Source organism: Diceros bicornis, chromosome 26 (genome assembly GCF_020826845.1).
Source record: "Diceros bicornis minor isolate mBicDic1 chromosome 26, mDicBic1.mat.cur, whole genome shotgun sequence".
Taxonomy (NCBI): Eukaryota; Metazoa; Chordata; class Mammalia; order Perissodactyla; family Rhinocerotidae; genus Diceros; species Diceros bicornis.
In genome coordinates this window covers 22,885,976-22,903,109 of record NC_080765.1, presented here as the reverse complement: position 1 = coordinate 22,903,109, position 17,134 = coordinate 22,885,976, and the positions used below count along the sequence as shown (strand labels likewise).

Sequence of the window (17,134 nt, the reverse complement as noted above, 5' to 3'; positions counted from 1 at the left end):
TGACCCTCTGCCTCAGTGTCTGAGAGGTGACAGAAGTAAGGGGTCTGGGGGGAGCTGGCCAGTGCACAGCTATCTCCAGCTAACTGTTGTCATGAGAGACTACAGGCCCAGGCTTGCCAGAGCTTCTGATATTTCAAGGCAAGCTGGAAACCTAGGTTTTTATGCGAATCTCAAATTGTAAAAAATGCTGGGTCAAATTTATTAACAATATACAGGCTAAACCTGACCCAAAAGCCTCGGTTTGTAACCTCTGCTTTAAAGAGACTTGGGCATGCAACGAATCTAGCAATAGGGAAGAGACTCCTTCCCCTCTGCACAACGAAATCAGATGCAGCACAGGGTGAGGGGCAACAAGGATTATTCTGGTGTCTACAATCAGACTCTAAACCACATTCCTTTGGGGACAAATTACTATTATCCAAAACGCTTAACCTTAAATTTTAAGGTTTAATTTCTACTTTAACCTACAGGGCAGTTTTACTTTGCTCCCATTTCCAACGCTGGCTCTCTCCTAACTTCCCCTGAAGACTGTTCAGCTCAGACTGGAAGCAGCGCCACCTCCATGCTTTCTTCCTGTCATGCTCACTGCATCACTGCCCTGTTCCTGGGCCCAAACACGCAGCAGGTCAATAATTGTTTTTCTCTCTATGTTGTCTCACCTCCTTCTCAGTGCAGTCCCTGTCATTTCAGTATAAAACCAGTGGGAACAAAATTACAAGCTCGATTACAAAAGTATTCCACATGAACTTTTATAGCAGGTCCTAGAGCAAACGCCAGAGGACAGTGGAAGGCAGTCAAGAGCAAGAAGGATTTAAATTAAGGACTGAGCACTTTCTCATCCTGTAAAACAAAGGAAAATCCCCCTTGTTTCATGGTTAGGGATAGTCAAGTCCATAAAGGGCTTTCAATCGCAATTAATTTAATCTGCCCTTGACCAAGACCTCCACGCTGTGGTACAGATCAGCTCAGCCCTGCACAGGGGGAGCCCCGGCAGCTCACCAGCTCTTCCCTCAGCTTTCCCAGCGTCTCGATCTGGTTACTCCGCGTGCTCAGCACCACAGAAAGCTTCTCCATGAGGATGTCGTATTTGCTCCTCCTGTGAGAAATACACAAGAGTTCATTTTTTCAAACCTAGTGCAGTCGCCTGTTTTTCAAAGATGACAAGGTAAGACTTAAATGACAACATCAAGCTACAGAACCTTGGTCTTAGGTCTCAGAGATTGTCCAGCCCAACTCCTGCACCTTACCGCCAGAGACACTGAGCCTCTGAGCATTCCATCATACAGCCAAGGGCATCTGACGAGTGGCAGTGTACAGACTAGACTGGCTAAAACTTTAATGATTCTTTAAAATGTCTTACATTTTTACAACACCTTAAAGTTTAGGAAGCACCTTATATATTTCCTTATAAACCACTGGTGAAGAAGGATGGGGACTGTTTCATAAAGTTAATAGGCTTCTCTAAAACTCAGGTCAAGACGTGAACCTGGGTCTTCTGAATCCAGTGCTCTCTTCACTATGTCATGATGCCTCTGCTTCTGAAGCCCTGGTCTCTACTCTGACTTCACTGGTGTGATCAATCCCACCTTCCATCTCATTTTTATTGTGAAATGGATATCATAACAAATGCTTCCAAGCTAATGGCCCCCCAAGGAAGCTACTCAAGAGAGCAAATGGCTCTTGACTGTGTGTGCCTGGGGGAAACTGGGGGAGGGACGCAGGGAGGAGCCTTGTTGCCAGTGCGGCTGGGGAAGGCGAACCTGGCTTTAACTGCGCACAGGCCTAGGGGCAGGGAGGGCATATGTATGGGATCCAGAGACTGCACCCACTTCTTCATTTTTACCACTTCTCCATTTTTACCACCTCTCAACGCATGAAAGAATAAATGAAGGCACAGGTATTTACCGTGTAGGACCTAGTACCAAGTACCAAGCTGTGTCATGGCTATTTATTTATTTATTTATTTAATTTTTTTTAAGTCAAATTTCCTAATTTATTTTATCTATTAGCATTATTTATTTATTTATTTTTTTGGTGAGGAAGATTGGCTCTGAGCTAACATCTGTTGCCTATCCCTCTTTTTTTGCTTGAGGAAGATTGCCCCTGAGCTAACATCTGTGTCAATCCTCCTCTGTTTTGTGTGTGGGACGCTGCCACAGCATGGCTTGATGAGCGGTGTGTAGGTCTGAGCCCAAGATCTCAACCCGCAAACCCCAGGCCACCAAAGCAGAGCACTCAAACTTAACCATTATGCCACCGGGCCGGCCTCTATGGCCTTTTATAGAGGAGGAGACAGCGGTTCAGAAAGGTCAAGTGACTTTGCTCAAGTAAGGGGCAAAAATTTAAATACAGATCTTGACTTGGTCCATTGTTCTCTCTCCTACCCACAGCTGCTACCCTATGTTCTTTGTAGACCACAGGCTACACACCAGTCATGACTTTGGTGATAAAGGTATTTAATCAATCGACAGTATGACTAAATAATTAAAATGCAAATTCTTGAAGCATCATTCTAACGTAGTATTTCTGAAACATAGCTTTGAAGACAAATTTGGAGATTTGACAGGAGTACAGTGACATTTTCACTCCTGGAAATCCTTAGTCAACAGTCAGTCTACACAAGTATATCAAGGACTTTCTTTGGGCTAAGCCCTGTGCTATGTAGTGGGCACCGTAAACTTTAAAACTTACACTTAATCCTGAGTGTTCAGCCCACCTCCCTTTTGGAGGGAGTGCCTGGCCACTGCGTAAAGAGCAAGGCCTCTGTCACTCGACCAGGGGAGAACTGCCAAGCTGTTCCCACTGGTCCAGGGAAAGGGTCTGCTCTCTGCCTCCCAACTCTCCACCTCCACCACATAGCACTGTGGGGCAGGCACTGGGGGCCTCCCAGCTTACTCACCTGAGGGTCATTTATCTTAGGCTCTGCACCAGCTCAACTCTTCCCCACCCTGGTCTCTGCCCCTCCCACAAAGGAGGACATGGGGTGTGAAGTGCAGGCTGAGACCTCTCTGCAGGGTGGTGGGTCATTTCTTTCCCCCATTCCTATGCCAGGTAATTAGTCACTCCCACAGGGAGGATTCGAGTCAGAGACTCACTCCCAGAGATTCCCTGGTCCTCAGAAGGGAATGTGCATATTTCACCACATTGCTATATTGTTTGGACTACAATACACAGCTAAATAGCAACACCATGCACAGTAATCTTTTAGCACAACTTCACCATCTCAACCATATAGATTGATTATGATGGTTACATGTTGGAAACACATGCCAATTTTAAATTGATACAACTCCATCTCAACTCGGTCACCATAAAAAATCAAATTTGACTTATTTACTTTTATTTTCACACTCTTCCTAGTTTTCACCAAAATGTTAACAGTCTCTATTGCTGTGCTGCAGTTATAGGTATTTTTCTTTTCTGTATAATTTCCAGATTTTCTAAATAAGCATGACTTATTTTCATAATCAGAAATAGACAGAAAGTATTTTTTTAAAAAAGCTATAGTCATATTCTGATTTGGCCTCTATGACTTTTAAAGGCATAACACACATGGCTGAAACACAGACGTAATAAAGTGTTCTGATCTCTGCACACTGTACCTGTCCGCATGAAACCGGTTCAGGAGCAGGAGGATGGAGTGCTGCTGTGCCCCGGTGGGTAATCGGATCACGTGTGACTGCATCGTAATGAGCCCGTTTTTGTTCAAAATTTTCCTATGATAGTGGAGCTTCCCAGCATCAACCCTGCAGAAAAGGAAGAGTGGGCTGTCATTTGGCTTTGCTGGTTGCTCTCACCCCACAATGTGAAGAGCCTCTCACCTGGACATAAATACCAGAGACACACACCTCCTATCCAGCCAATCTCAGAGAGCGGTCGCTATGAGACAACAGCCTTGGAAGGAGCAGCCGTGCCTCAGCCTAAGAGCACGCCCCAGGCCTCCAGGAGAGGCAGACGGGGAAATGAGGGAGAGGTACGGGGAAGTGGAGTGGGAAGGGATGGCTTGGGTGGGAGACAACAGGGGTTAAAGAGGAGGTGATCAGATATGGATCTCTAATCCTGCTGTGGCCAATAACCAGGGTGACCATACACCCTGCTTTGCCAGGTGGTCCCGATTTATGCCCATTGCCTCGGCACCCCTTCTGGTCAGCTCCACCTTCCACTCTCAAATGTCTGGTTTGGACAAGAAATGATAGAGGCACCCAAGGGTCTCCTCAAAAAGAAAGCATTGCACTCCCAATCACCATGGATTGTGGCCTCCTAGGCGGCAGGGATGAGAGGAACGGGAAGGCCAAGCCAGCAGACCCCTGTGTCTGCAGGCAGGGCACAATGATCAGGGAGCCCTATCATTTAAAGCAGAGAAGCAAATAATCCCCTTACTTGAAAGCAGTGCTGTGGAGGTCTCGCTGGAGCTCTCCTTGCCACCGGGACCGGCCTAATCGCTCCAAAATGCAGTAGGAGAAGTCAGGGAGCTTCAGGTCGGGGTCGCCCTCCAAGCCTATCAAGGCCCGATACCGCATGTCCTGGGAGGCAACAATGATCAGCTTCTTCCCCCACCTGCAAATCAGAAACAACCACACGAAGAAGAAACTTCAACTGATTTTAAGAAAATAGAAATATGAAAAAGCAGAACCTTGGAGAATCATCATTTTCTGCTGCTTCTGAGAGGTTAAGAGTCCCCCCATTAAGGAGGTTTCAGTCTTAGAACTGCACGGTGCTCAGGGTGAAGAGAGCCCATTTCATCATTTCTTTGCTTAAAGCGCTCCCAGGCCTCGCCAGGCTACTCAGCCCAGAACCCAAACGCCCCAGCAGCGCCTGGAATGTCCTACATACCTTCCAGGACTCTGCCCCCACCCATGACGGCCCTGCTGGTCCTGAGACAAGCTGTTTCCTCTGCCCAGCTGCTCTGCCCCCAGGACTTCAGGTGGCAGATTCCTTCTCATCCTTCAGGTCACTGCTCAGACATCAACTCCTCAGGCCTTCCCACAAATACTAACCAGAGTCCCTTCCCCACCTATGAGCATATTCCTCACAGACGTAGCACTCTCTGAAATGGCCATAATTTTTTGTAGACATTCCTGTCTGTCTCCCCTCTTCAAATACCAGCCCCGTAAGAGGGGGCACATCGTCGACTTGTTCACCAGGACATCCTCAGTGCCTAGAATAATTTTGGTGCACAGTAAGGGCTCTGTAAACATTTGTTAAGTGAATGAACTGGCCTACTGAACTGGACAAATAAACTTCGGAGTCAAAAGCACTGAACTGTGTAATCAGTGGACCTGCAGCCTGTTGAAGACCAGGCCTCGGGCAAATCATTAGTTCCTCCTACTGACTTGGTGTGCGAAAAATAATGCCTGAAAAAGAGGCCAAGGACAGTTCCCAGCAAGGCACTTCAAGACACCCTGGCTGAGAATACTGATCTTCCTGCTGAGGACTAATAGTCTGCACCACTTAAGACTGAGACTCCCCCGCAGTGCCTTGCCTGCTAACTTAAATGGACACCTTGGGCAGATCGGCCCACTCCATTCACACACTCTCAGGGTCCAAGCCTTGCAGCAGAGATCCCACGAGGGTGTGCTGGCAGAGAACCCATCACTCACTCACTCACTCCTTGGCATCGAGATACACCCACTTGGAAGAGCTCCTTTTCTCGGATGAACGAGTTACCCACGGTCCAACCCCTCCCACCTTGAGCCAGCATCTCCTCTTCCCAGCCTGTTGTTTATAGACACCTGGCACGAGGTCTGTCTTCAGTCACAACACTCAGTCGGACTGTTCTCCTTCCTCCTACCCCACTCAGATGTCTTGGCTTCTCCCACCAAATAGGCAAAAAGAAAAAAGAAGAGGTTGTCTTCCTTTTAACTTAACTGCAGCTTCCTTCACATTGTTTTTGACCTATAATTAGTCTTTCGCAGAGTCACAGAAGTGTGTATAAGCCATCTTCAAAAAGAACGTTAGGTTGTGAATACCCGTGAAAGAGAGTCAGTCCACTTTCTGTGTCTGCAGGTCAGAAACTTAGGACCTATGCTCTCCTGTCTCAAAACAGCTCATTAAGTTAAATTGGAAGAGGTCAGTTGGGAAAAGAAAGTTTGAAAAAAGAGGAACTGGTTTGCTGCTTTTTAAATTTACTCAGATTCATTTACTACCTTGTACTATCATAACTCCAAGGTTTCCAATTAGCTGACTCAATGACTCCTGCTAGGCCTAATCTGTTGACCGTGGTCATCAGACAGGTTCTCAAGTACCGATTAAGCACTACACCAAGTATCAGAGATACCAAGATAAATAAAAATGGTGTATACCTTCAAGAAGCTCACGGTCTACCAAAAGAGAAAGACAAGAAAACAAACAATTATGCTGTGGTTCACTAACTGATCTGACAGAGAACAGCTCTGGTGGCCGAGGCTATGAAATGACACATATGAGGAGACCCAATTCAAGCCTATATGTGTGACTAAAGCCTGTGCATAGTAATTAGGGAAAACTCTCATGGGAGGTGATTCTTGAGTTAGCAGTAAGCTGGATGGGAGAAGGGGGGCAGGGCAAGGAGGCAGAACCTGTAAGGTTCCAGGTGCTTGAAGCAGCATGCCTGCTCTGGGAGGCGAGTGGTGTGGCACAGCCAGGAAGTCTGGTGTGTGGTAGCAAACTAGGAAGCAGAAGGAAGAAAAGTCCAAGGGGTCAGGGAGAGCCCACATCCTCAATGGCCTTGTGATGCCATGCTGGGAAGTTTAGACTCCATGACATAGGTTGGGGGTTACAACTGCAAACCCAACAGTACAGTCAACCAGTCAACATGCATTTTTAGGAGCCGACTTTGTGCCAGGAACATTGCAGATCCTAGAGGTACAGCTATGAACAAAACAGACAGAGCTCCTGTCCTCAAGGAGTTTACAGTCTGGTGAGGAAAGAGTGACATAAATAAATACTTAAGATCATTTTTGTACCGAAAAGAGTAATATGATGGTGCCTGGGCAACAGGGGACACTTTTTGAGGAGCCAAGTTGAAGGCTGGATGAAGAGAAGGAGGTGGAGACGTGAAGAGCTGAGGCAGAACATTCTAAGCAGAAGGAAGAGCAGGTGTCATTGCCCTGAGACAGAAACGAGACCAACACGTTCAAGCCAGCGCATAGTGCAGAGTCAGGCAAGTTGAAGGGGCTGAGGCCAGAGAGCTGGGTGGGCAGAGGCAAGGTCCTGAAGAGCCTGAGGGGCCACAGTCAGCAGGGCGGGACATAGCTCATGGCTCCAACCTACATCACCTAGTAAAAATTTGGTCCCAGTGCTGCTAGACCTTGTGATGTTTCAAGAGAAGCTAGAAATCCAGATTTTCAAATAGTAGCAATGACCAAAATTAAAAGCAAACAAAACACCATGCTGGTTAAACAAAGTGTGTCTGTGGGGCAGATATGGTGAGTTTGAAACCTCTGCCCTGAGGGACCAGGGCACCTTCCATCACAATTCCATCTGAGAAAAAAACCCTCCATGTAGCATGGAAAGTTAGAAATAGGAGAGACAGCAAGAAGGGGGGCAGTCAGGAAAGTAATATATTAATTTCAGGCCAAAGGGGGTTTAAGAAAAAGTTAGAAGCTCAAGTCCACAGGACTTGGTGGCCAATTGAACTCAGAAGTCAGGGAGAGAAGGGGCCTAGGAAGAGTCCCAAGTTCATGGCTTTTAGAGCCAGGGGCATGGGAATACCTCTTACCAGATAAAGAAACAAAAGAAGAAAAGAAAAGGAAGAGAAGGCAGGTTTAGGGTGGGAGAGTGACGCTCTAACTTCTGGGCACACTGAATAAGAGCGGGGGAGGTTATTAAAATATCACACATGGCCCTTGGGATGGGGTCTGGGGACTAGACAGAGCCCTTGGGAGCAGCCAACATTTAAGAGGTGGAAGGAAGTGGGGAAGTCCACAAAGGAGCTGGTGAGGATCAGCTAGGAGAACAGAAAAACAAAGCGGGAAGCCATAGGGACAAAAGCTTCAAGAGTCCCTAACAGTGTAGAGGGGTCAAGGAAATGAAGGGCCTAACAGTGTCCACAGGCTTGTTAATAGGGATTGTAGAGGAGGAGACTTTGGTGAATTGATAAAGGCAGAAATTAGGACTGCAGTGGGCAGAGAAGTGGACGGGAGGTGAAGAGGGAGAAAGAGTGAGTATAGCTATTTCTTCCAAGAAGCATGGCTGCAGCAACAGAGAGAAAGCTATAGTTACAGGGGATCCAAGGTCCAGAGAAGGTCCTGTTGTCAGACGGGTGAGTCACACTAACGTGCAGAGGAGAAACCACCAGTAGACAGGCAGAAATTGAAAATAAAGGAGAAAGACGAGCTAACTGACAGGGGTGGGAGCTGGGCTGGGGAGGAGGGGAGAAAAGGAGGAAGAGAAGCATCCAGACCACAGCCCTAGACAGGGCCACTGTTTCTTGTTTCCTCTGCGATGAGGGAGGGGGAAAGAAATGTGGAAAAGTCTGCATGTTGAGGAAGAAGGTGGAAGTCAGGAGAGTTCACTCGGGTAGCTTCTCCCTGCTCTGTAAAGTGGGAATGCAGGTGGGAATGGGGGCAGGGGCTTGAGACCCTCTGGGAAATTGGGACACTGACTGAAGACTCACAAAAGGACTGCTGGGCAGCATAGGGCCCAGCTTGGACAAGAGAACAAAAGGCACCAATCCAAATAACGGCTGCCTGCTCTGCCCCACTGTGCTAGCACTGGACACAAAGGAAAGAGAAAGGCAGGATCCCAAGCAAATCAGCCCCAACAGGAGTGGAGGGAAGAAGGCAGAGGACTGGCTTAGCGCATGGCTGATGCACTCTGACAGACACTGAGGCTGCGGACCAGTCCTGATGCTCTGACTACACCCCTGACTTCAAAGCAGGAAGATACCCATGAGTGTCTGATGGTGCAAATCAGTTACCTGCCAAAGGCTTCCACCATTGTACAACGGGGCTGCAAAGACTTGGTCCTGATGTCACTGGTGATGTTTTTCCTCTCCTTAAAATACCGGCATGAGCCCTGGATACCATCCTTATTCTCTAAGATCATATGAATGGGGTAGACATCCTCCAAAGGGACCGGGTCCCTCCTGGACTCCAAAATTCCAGTTTCCAAATCGATTTCTTCATACCTAAGGGAGAAAGCACAAATATCAAACCACAACTCAGCTTCAGAAATAATGCACGCTTGACGTGTTCTTTTGACAACCTCTGGCGGAGATCAGAGAAAAGGAGTGAGATCACTCAGTCCTGCCTTACAGGTGCAGATCATCTTGACAAGCAGGGTTCCTGCCTCTCCATCCCAGAGAACACAGACCTTTCCAGGATCCCCCAAATCCACCCCAGAAGCTGAATGCTGGAACCAGAACCACTTTACTGGCCCAAGTCATGGCCTTCTGGTTTCCCTCCAAATCTGGTGTCTGCATCTCACCTTTGAATCCTCAGTCCTGTCTTTTTCCCCAAACACCAATCCTATGTCTTCAGTTGTCCACCAAACACCTCAAATTCCATGAGATCAAAACCAAAGTATGACTGCCTCTCCCTACCTCCAATAAAGGCCCTCCTTGTGCTTCCTTGGTACCACATTCTCCCAGTTGCCTCCTATCAACTCCACGGCGACATCTTGGACTTCTGTTTCTTCTTCTATCCAGTCAGCCAAGTTTGTCAAGTTTCCTTACAAATCTTGCTCACATCCTGCTCTAGTCTAGTTGATGATAAATCCCGTATACACTTTTCAACCCCTTTCTTCCTTGTTCTTTCTGTGACCTCTGTACTACTTAACCCTCCATTCTCAAATCACATCTTCCTCCAGCTTCCAGGACACCACTCTGGACTTCTGTCCTCTACCTCTCCAGCCATACCTCCCCGGTCTTCTTTAGAAGGCTCTTGGTTCTCTATCTCGCCTTTACATGTAGGGCCATGTCTAAGGCTTCCAATCACACTACACTCTCAGGGATGATCCTAGCCAACAGCTTTAATTACCAACCATATGGGATGACTCCACATGTCTAGTTCAGTCCCTCACTCTGGCCTGCGTTCTCTTCCATGAAACCAGATGTTTACTAAACAGAATCTCCACTTGCATAACTACAAGGAAACTTGAACTCAGTGTGTCTCAAAGTACATTCAGCGCCTTCCCCAACTCCCCCCAGACTCAACCACCGTGCTGCTCTTGTGTTCCCTACTACAGTGAAGGGCATCAGTATTCACTCAGGTGCCCAAACATGAGGAACCGAAGGGCATCATCCTGGTTCCTACCTTTCCTTATATCCCACATCCAATCAGTCACAAAATCCTCTTGATTCTTCTGCCTCTTGTCTTGATTCCATTTGCTCCTCCTCTTCATTCTTATCCCCACTATGGTAAGCCAAACCATAACTGGTTGGTTGTGACCAGATTACTACAAATCTCTCAACTTCACTCTTTGCCCCCACTCGATGGATTAAAACACCACTGATTACCTCACCAGTCCAATTTGGTTAAGGGCAGGGTGGATTTGTACCTAGACTTCCTGGATTCAAATTCTGGGTTCTGCCCTTGCTAGCTGATGATCTGGAACAAGACAACGTCTGTGCCTCAATTTTCTCTTCAGGAAAATGGGGATAAATGGGGATAATACCCATCTCCTAAGGTCGTCGTAAAAATTAAATAACTTGCTATACGTCAGGATCTTAGAACAGTCCCAGCTCACAATAAGCATATATACAAGCGTCGACTATTATTCGTCATTCTCTACCTCCAATTCTACACTTCAACTAAACTTATTTCTCTTCCTTCAAGCTTTCACATTTGCTGTTCTTTGTCCAGAATACTCTGCCAACTGGCCACCTAAATCCAAACTTTAAGTCTTGTTTTGGACACTGTTACCTCTGGGAACCTCTCCTCTGGAGAGGTTCATCCCAGAGCCACAATATGGCTCCAGATGCTGGAGACAGATGGCCTGGGTTCAAATCAACACTCAGTCACTTACAATCTCTATAACTTTGGACAGTTTACTTAATCTCTCTGTGACTCCGTTTCTTCCTCTGCAAAACGGGGAGGATAACAGCACCCACCTCGTAGGGTGACTGTGAGTGAGGATCAAGTGAGTTCAACCTCCTGAAGCTTCAGAACAGGATCTTAGACTAGTACCAGGCCAATAATAAGCACTCAATAAATGCTAGCTATTACTATTATTGCCAAACTTGCTGTTAGGTAGATCTCCAGTTGCGTTAGGCTCTCTAGTCTGGCACTGAATGAATGCTCCATAAAGGTCTGATGAACTCAACTGTCTCCAGTTTTGATCTCAACTGCCTTCCTGCTCTAATCGTATCCTCTACTTTAAAGGAAATATTCTTTGAAGCGCGAAGACTATCCCCCCAGTCCTGCTCACAACCACCCCAAACACACACACGGACTTAATGTGACATAACCAGATGACCCCCAACTCCATTAGACGCCGGGGCTCTGCCAGGCCAGAGGGACCCCAAATCAGCCTTACACCGCGCCGCCCATCAGACTTCCGGGCCTCCCTCGGCTCCACTCCTTTCCCTGGCCCCTCCCGTCAGAACCTGGTCCCCTCCTCCAGGCTCCACCAGACCCCGGGCGTTGCGCCCGCCCGCCCTCCCGCCCGCAGGGCCGGGCCGCTGACCGGTCCTGGAGCTGGAGGTCGGGTCGCTCCCGAGGCTCCTCATAGAAGCTGATGCCCGGGTGCGTGGCAAGGGCCCGCCACAAAAACTCCTGCGTGTGGGGCTCCAAAGGCAGCGGGAAGGGCGGCACCCGCGTCTCCAGACGGCTCCACAGTGCGGGCAGACACAGGCCATCAAGCCCCTCCAGAGCCACCTCGTCCAACAAAGACTCCAAGGCGTCCATGACCACTTCAGTTGGCGGCGCCCGGAGCGCCTGCGCGCCACGCCGCCCACGGCCCCGGCCCAGCGCGCCTGCGCACAACGATCGGCAGCCCAGGGAGGCGGGTCGGACCCGGAGATTGGAGGAGGAGTTCCAGCGTGCCGGCGTGACGTATCGCCCTTTGGGGGCGGGCTCAGTCCGTGGAGCTCCACAGCCATTGGTCCGGAACCCCGCAGTAACCAGGGGAACTGCAAACAGTGTAGGGGCCGCTTCCGGTTCGAACACCCGGAACCGCCGCCTCTAGGGATGGACGGTGAGTGTCTGTGGGCCCCTCCGGGAGGTCGGGCGGTTATTCTCTCATCCCTCTTGAGGCCCCTCCGGGCAGAATCCTAGGCTACAGACCCCTGGACCACCACTGCCTGACCCGAGGTGGTGTCCAGTCTGAGGGAAAGGGAGCCTTAGTGGTCCACGATAGGGAGAAGAGGCTGGGGGGAGTGGTCAGTGGTTTGGCCACGGTGCCGAGCTGTGGTCGTGTAGGAACCCGGTACTGGCCGGGGGCTCAGTGAAGGTGTTTAGGGTGGGAAAGGAGAGGTAGAGATGTGAGGAGGGTCTTGTGTGTCTTGGGATGTGGCACTGGTGGGATATGGGAGTTGGTATGGGGGTAAGCGTCATCATGGGGAGTGCGGTCATCAGCTACTGGGAAATGGGACTTGGGAAGGGGAGTGGGGGAGACCAGGGAATACTGTCTTTCTGTGCTTTGATGTTAATAATTAGTACTGTTCCGTGCCAGGAACTCTAATGCTGTCAAGCAACACCTCGTTAAGCTTCCTAACAGCCCTTTGAGGACAGTGTTGTTATCCCATTTTACAAATGAGGAAACTGAGGCTCAGAGAAGCTAAGTAACTTGCCCCAAATCAAACAGCCAGCAAGTGGCAGAGTGAGTAAGGAACACAGATACTCTGTCTCTGGAGCTGAATTGTGGAATTTGAGATTTGGAAGAGGTTTTAAGGCCCTTCATTCCAGAGGTTGCAGATCTCTGCAGGGGCAAGTCTAGTGGGCTGGATTGGTCTGTGACTGAAGATCAATTCCCCTTCAGGAAGAGAAGCTTCTCAGTCAGCAATAACCGTTTATTTTCCTGGGGCACTTCTCAAAATACCAAGATGGCCAATCAGTCTGCAGGCCAGATGCAGCCTGTGGGCCACCATTTAGGGGTCCCTGGTTAGAATCATGGAATTGACAATTGGAAGCAATCTAAAAATAGGCTACTCTGACATCTCATTTCCTAGATGGGAAGACTAAATTCTAGAGAGACTGGTAGGGTCTGTGCCAGAATCCAGATCATTTTTCTCATTTCACCACTGTCCCTCACTTCTGGGGAATTTGCTCCTTTGTAATATCCACTGAATGCAGTGTGGAAAAAAATTTTTTTAATTGAACAATCTGTTACTTGCTTAAAAGACATCTTTGCCCTTTGTACTTCAGAGGTACCATAAAATGTCGTTTGCCACTTGGCCCTGTGGAAAGGTCAAGGTAATGGTGCCATAGAGCAACAGTTGTCAAATCTTTTTGGTCTCAGGACGCTTTTATGCTCTTACATCAAAAGAGGTTTGTTTATGTCTATTATAGCTATGCTATTTACCTATCAGAAATTAAAGCTGAGAAAATCGTAAAACATTCATTTATCAATTCATTTAAAAATAAAAATAAACCCATCATTTCTGAACATATATAATACTTTTAATGAAAAACAGTTATATTCCTCCCCCAAAAAAATTAGTAGGAAGAGTGGCTTTGTTTTACATTTTCTCAAATCTCTTCAATATCTGGTTTAATAGAAAATAGCTAGACTCTCATCTCTGCTTCAACAACCAAACTGTTGTATTGTTATTTTGGCTGATATATGTGAAGAAAATTGGGCCTTACACAGATATATAATTGGAACAAGGAGTATTTTAATTGCCTTTTCAGATAACTGTAGACATTCTTCTTTGATACTATACCAAAACTTAGCAAGTGGTAGTTTCTTGAAGGTTAGTCACAATGTGGCATCTGAAACCATATTAGTGAACTTTTGAACTCTGTTACCTTAAAATCCATTGGTCTATCCTGCCCTTTGATTGGATATTTTACCCATGTATGATTTTATAACATTAGGCATTGGTCATTTGGAAAACGTTAGTTCACTGAGTTATGCAATCTATGAAATTGAAAATTTCATTACACAGTATCAAATGGCATGTCATTACACAATATCAGTGAAACCATATTCATTAATATCACCACCTGTCTCATTTTTAAAAAAGAGTTTAAATATTAGAAAGCTATTAAACTCCAGGTAGTGGAAACAAGTAGAAAACGAGTTTTCACTTGAAAGCTTGAATTTTATCATTGGCAACAAATACTGCCAGTTGCTTCCTTGAAGTGAAAGGCTCACTTCTTTCATATTTGAGAAAATGTCTGCCAAATACCGAAGTCTGAATAACTATAGTTTGTCTAATAGTTGTTTATTCAAGTAAAAATGACATTCTGTACAATATGTGGCTAGTTCAGCTGGCAACTCAAAACAATCCCACAGGTGTTTTCTAGGATCACCCATTGTGCTCTGTCTTGTTGCAGAAGTGCTTTAAGTGAACTTCCCATTTTTTCACACAGAGTATTAGGAAGATGCGTACTCATGGGCTGAGATTTAGTAAAATTAATTTTTACTGTTTCATCAGGACCTTCTTAAGTGAAAATGATTTTTTGTTTGTTTTCTTGTGTGTATATGGCAGTAAAGAATATAATGACCACTAGTACAGTTTGGTGCCACTGCCTTGTAGCCACTCAGGCCTACTGTTGCTTTTGCATCATCAGTGCAAATATCAACACGGTGAAAAAGTCTTCGTATTATGATGAAAACGATTTTGTCCTTGGGAACCCTTCTTCCTCCCAGGATCTGTGGAATACACTTTGAGAAACATTGGTATAGACCGTTTTCAAGAAGTCTGCTTGGTCACTTCTAATTGGTATCATCTCAGCACTCCTAGAGCATTGTTATGGCCTAATAGAGGATATCTTTGTTCTCTTTAAGAAAATATTTGCTCTAAGATTAGATTTAGCATTCAAAGGATCCCTTTCTCCATTGCAATTTTTAAAACTGTGATTTATATGCAATTTTATAGGCATATATCTTTTGGGTAAAGTGAAGCATACTTTGATGAATTGTGATTCTAGCCAGCGAGATAAGCCAAGCCTGGCCTTATTAGAAAGGTATTTACTTCCTAAACTCACAAAAGCTTAAATATCTACCAAGTATTGCCGGATTGGATTGTAGTTTGGTTTACTCTGCGTGTCCAAATCACCATAGCTTTTCACAACATATTTCCTGGCCCATTGGCTTTGACTTTGGGCAGGTTCTCTCTGGCTCTGCAATGCAACATGGTGTAATGCTTATGGGTTTGGGGGCCATATAACCCTGGATTTGAATCTCAGCCGTGTGCTCTGACCTTTCTGAGCCTCAGTTTTCCTGTCAATAAAACAGAAATGATAATGAAGCTTACCTTGTTTTGCTTGGTAATCCATTGGTGAATCCATCGTTGTGTATTCAGTGAGACTATGCATGAACACACTTAACACCAAGCCTGGCATATAAAAAGCACTCCTGTATGGTAGCTAATTATCTGCAAATGGACAGACTTCCTCCACATTGTTCCCAGAGAGGGAGGAGGGAATCTGATGAAGCTTTCTACCAAATAATAATCTTGGTAATTAGCTCACTCTTTGTTTAAAAGGAAACCCAACGTTTGACATTTTTATTTACGCGAAGGTAAATTGGCAATGTGAGAGTCTTCTGCCTATGAAAATGTTCACCTTTAGCTTAAAGTCGAATTTCCTCCAGTGCTTTTAAAATATTTCTACTCAGTTTTCGAGGAACATAATAATTAGACAAAAGTTCAGCACGTCAATATAATTAGAAAGGATTTTAAAGCTGTTCATTTGCTTTTGCTCCCCCCAGAGCAAATATTCAACATTTCCCCTGTATATACTGTTCATTTGCTTAACAAACTTTCTCAAAGAATTAATAATGCCAAGATGAAATTTAGCCTAGCTTGTCTAAATAGTCCCAAACTGCGAAACGGGTGACAGTTTGTAAGTTGAATTTGCTGAAAGTACACTGTCAGCATGGCTGGTCTCTTCTGTTCTTGTCTGGCATTTACCTGGGATCCTGGTGATTGGTCTTTTTAAGCCAAGCGAAAAATAACAATAAAGTAAAACAAAGCAAGCATTCAGCAGGCAAGATAAATGTGTGGTCCATATAGTCTCTGTATTGGTTCTGTTTTCCTTCCTTCTTTGCTCCCATCCTTCTCTCAGATTCATTTCTTTTCTCTCATTATTTTTCAGCACTCATTCCACCATGTCATTTTAGCTTACAAGAATTTGTCACACTGTGTTTTGCTTATTTTTCCTTAGGGCATTCATTCAGTGACTCCACAACATTTCAGTGCCTTCTGTGCCCTGAAGTCCAGAGATATCAAGATGAATTAGATTGAATCCAGGTGAATGGCAAATGGGAGTTCATTGTACTATTCTCAAAACTTTTCTATAAAGTTGATTTTTTTTTTTTTTTTTTGCTGGGGAAGATTCGCCCTGAGCTAACATCTGTAGCCAATCTTTCTCTTTTCTTTTTTTTCTCCCCCAAGTCCCAGTACATAGTTGTGTATCCTAGTTGTAAGTCCTTTTAGTTCTTCTATGTGAGCCACCACCACAGCATGGCTACTGACAGACGAGTAGTGTGGTTCTGCATCCAGGAAACGAACCCTGGGCCGCCGAAGAGGTGAGAGGGCTGAACTGTAACCACTAGGCCATCAGGGCTGGCTCTAAAGTTGATTTTTTTTTTTTAACATGTAAGTTAATTTTTTCTAACCTTAAAAAATAGAGATGTAGCAAATTTGAAAAAGAATTCTTTTTATCAGAGGTTACAAATCAGGAGCCTCTGGCCAAATCGGCCCACAGACATGTGTATTTGACCCATAATGTTTTGTTTTTTAAATTTTTGAATTAGTTGTCAACATTTAAAAATTGGGAGATTTCTCATAAATATCTGATTATGGTATTTTCTTAAAAATATCCGTAAAGTCTGTTAACGTTGAATCACAATTCTGCATGGCAGCAGTTCCCTCACAGCTGGTGCTGAGTGGAGAGGCCCCCTTTGGAAGGGAAGTGCACTTTCCAATTCGCCACAGCACCTACCTCACTGGCTACGCTCATTGTATCTGGTACTGCTGGGCCCCATGGCATTTGAAGTTACAATCCTGCTCTGGTATTAACTTGGACCATTTTGAAAATCCCTG

The 17,134-nt window shown here is 45.9% G+C and overlaps 2 protein-coding genes across 4 annotated transcripts in view; one reads left to right on the top strand and one right to left on the bottom strand.

Annotated features, from left to right (window-relative positions):
- The window catches only part of GTF3C1 (general transcription factor IIIC subunit 1), a 79,518-nt gene extending 67,690 nt beyond the window's left edge, over positions 1–11,828 (bottom strand). The window contains exons 1-5 of the mRNA XM_058569797.1: positions 11,608–11,828; positions 8,900–9,109; positions 4,381–4,557; positions 3,603–3,746; positions 1,000–1,096 (exon numbers count right to left, since the gene is read on the bottom strand). Of these exons, the coding sequence (XP_058425780.1) occupies positions 1,000–1,096; positions 3,603–3,746; positions 4,381–4,557; positions 8,900–9,109; positions 11,608–11,828 (849 nt within the window). The remainder of the gene's footprint in view (positions 1–999; positions 1,097–3,602; positions 3,747–4,380; positions 4,558–8,899; positions 9,110–11,607) is intronic.
- The window catches only part of KATNIP (katanin interacting protein), a 187,029-nt gene continuing 181,646 nt past the window's right edge, over positions 11,752–17,134 (top strand). Inside the window, exon 1 of one of the 3 annotated variants that reach the window (XM_058569798.1) lies at positions 11,752–12,117. In XM_058569798.1, the coding sequence (XP_058425781.1) occupies positions 12,111–12,117 (7 nt within the window). In that variant the 5' untranslated portion in view covers positions 11,752–12,110. The remainder of the gene's footprint in view (positions 12,118–17,134) is intronic. The other 2 variants (XM_058569799.1, XM_058569800.1) reach the window with 2 other exon arrangements.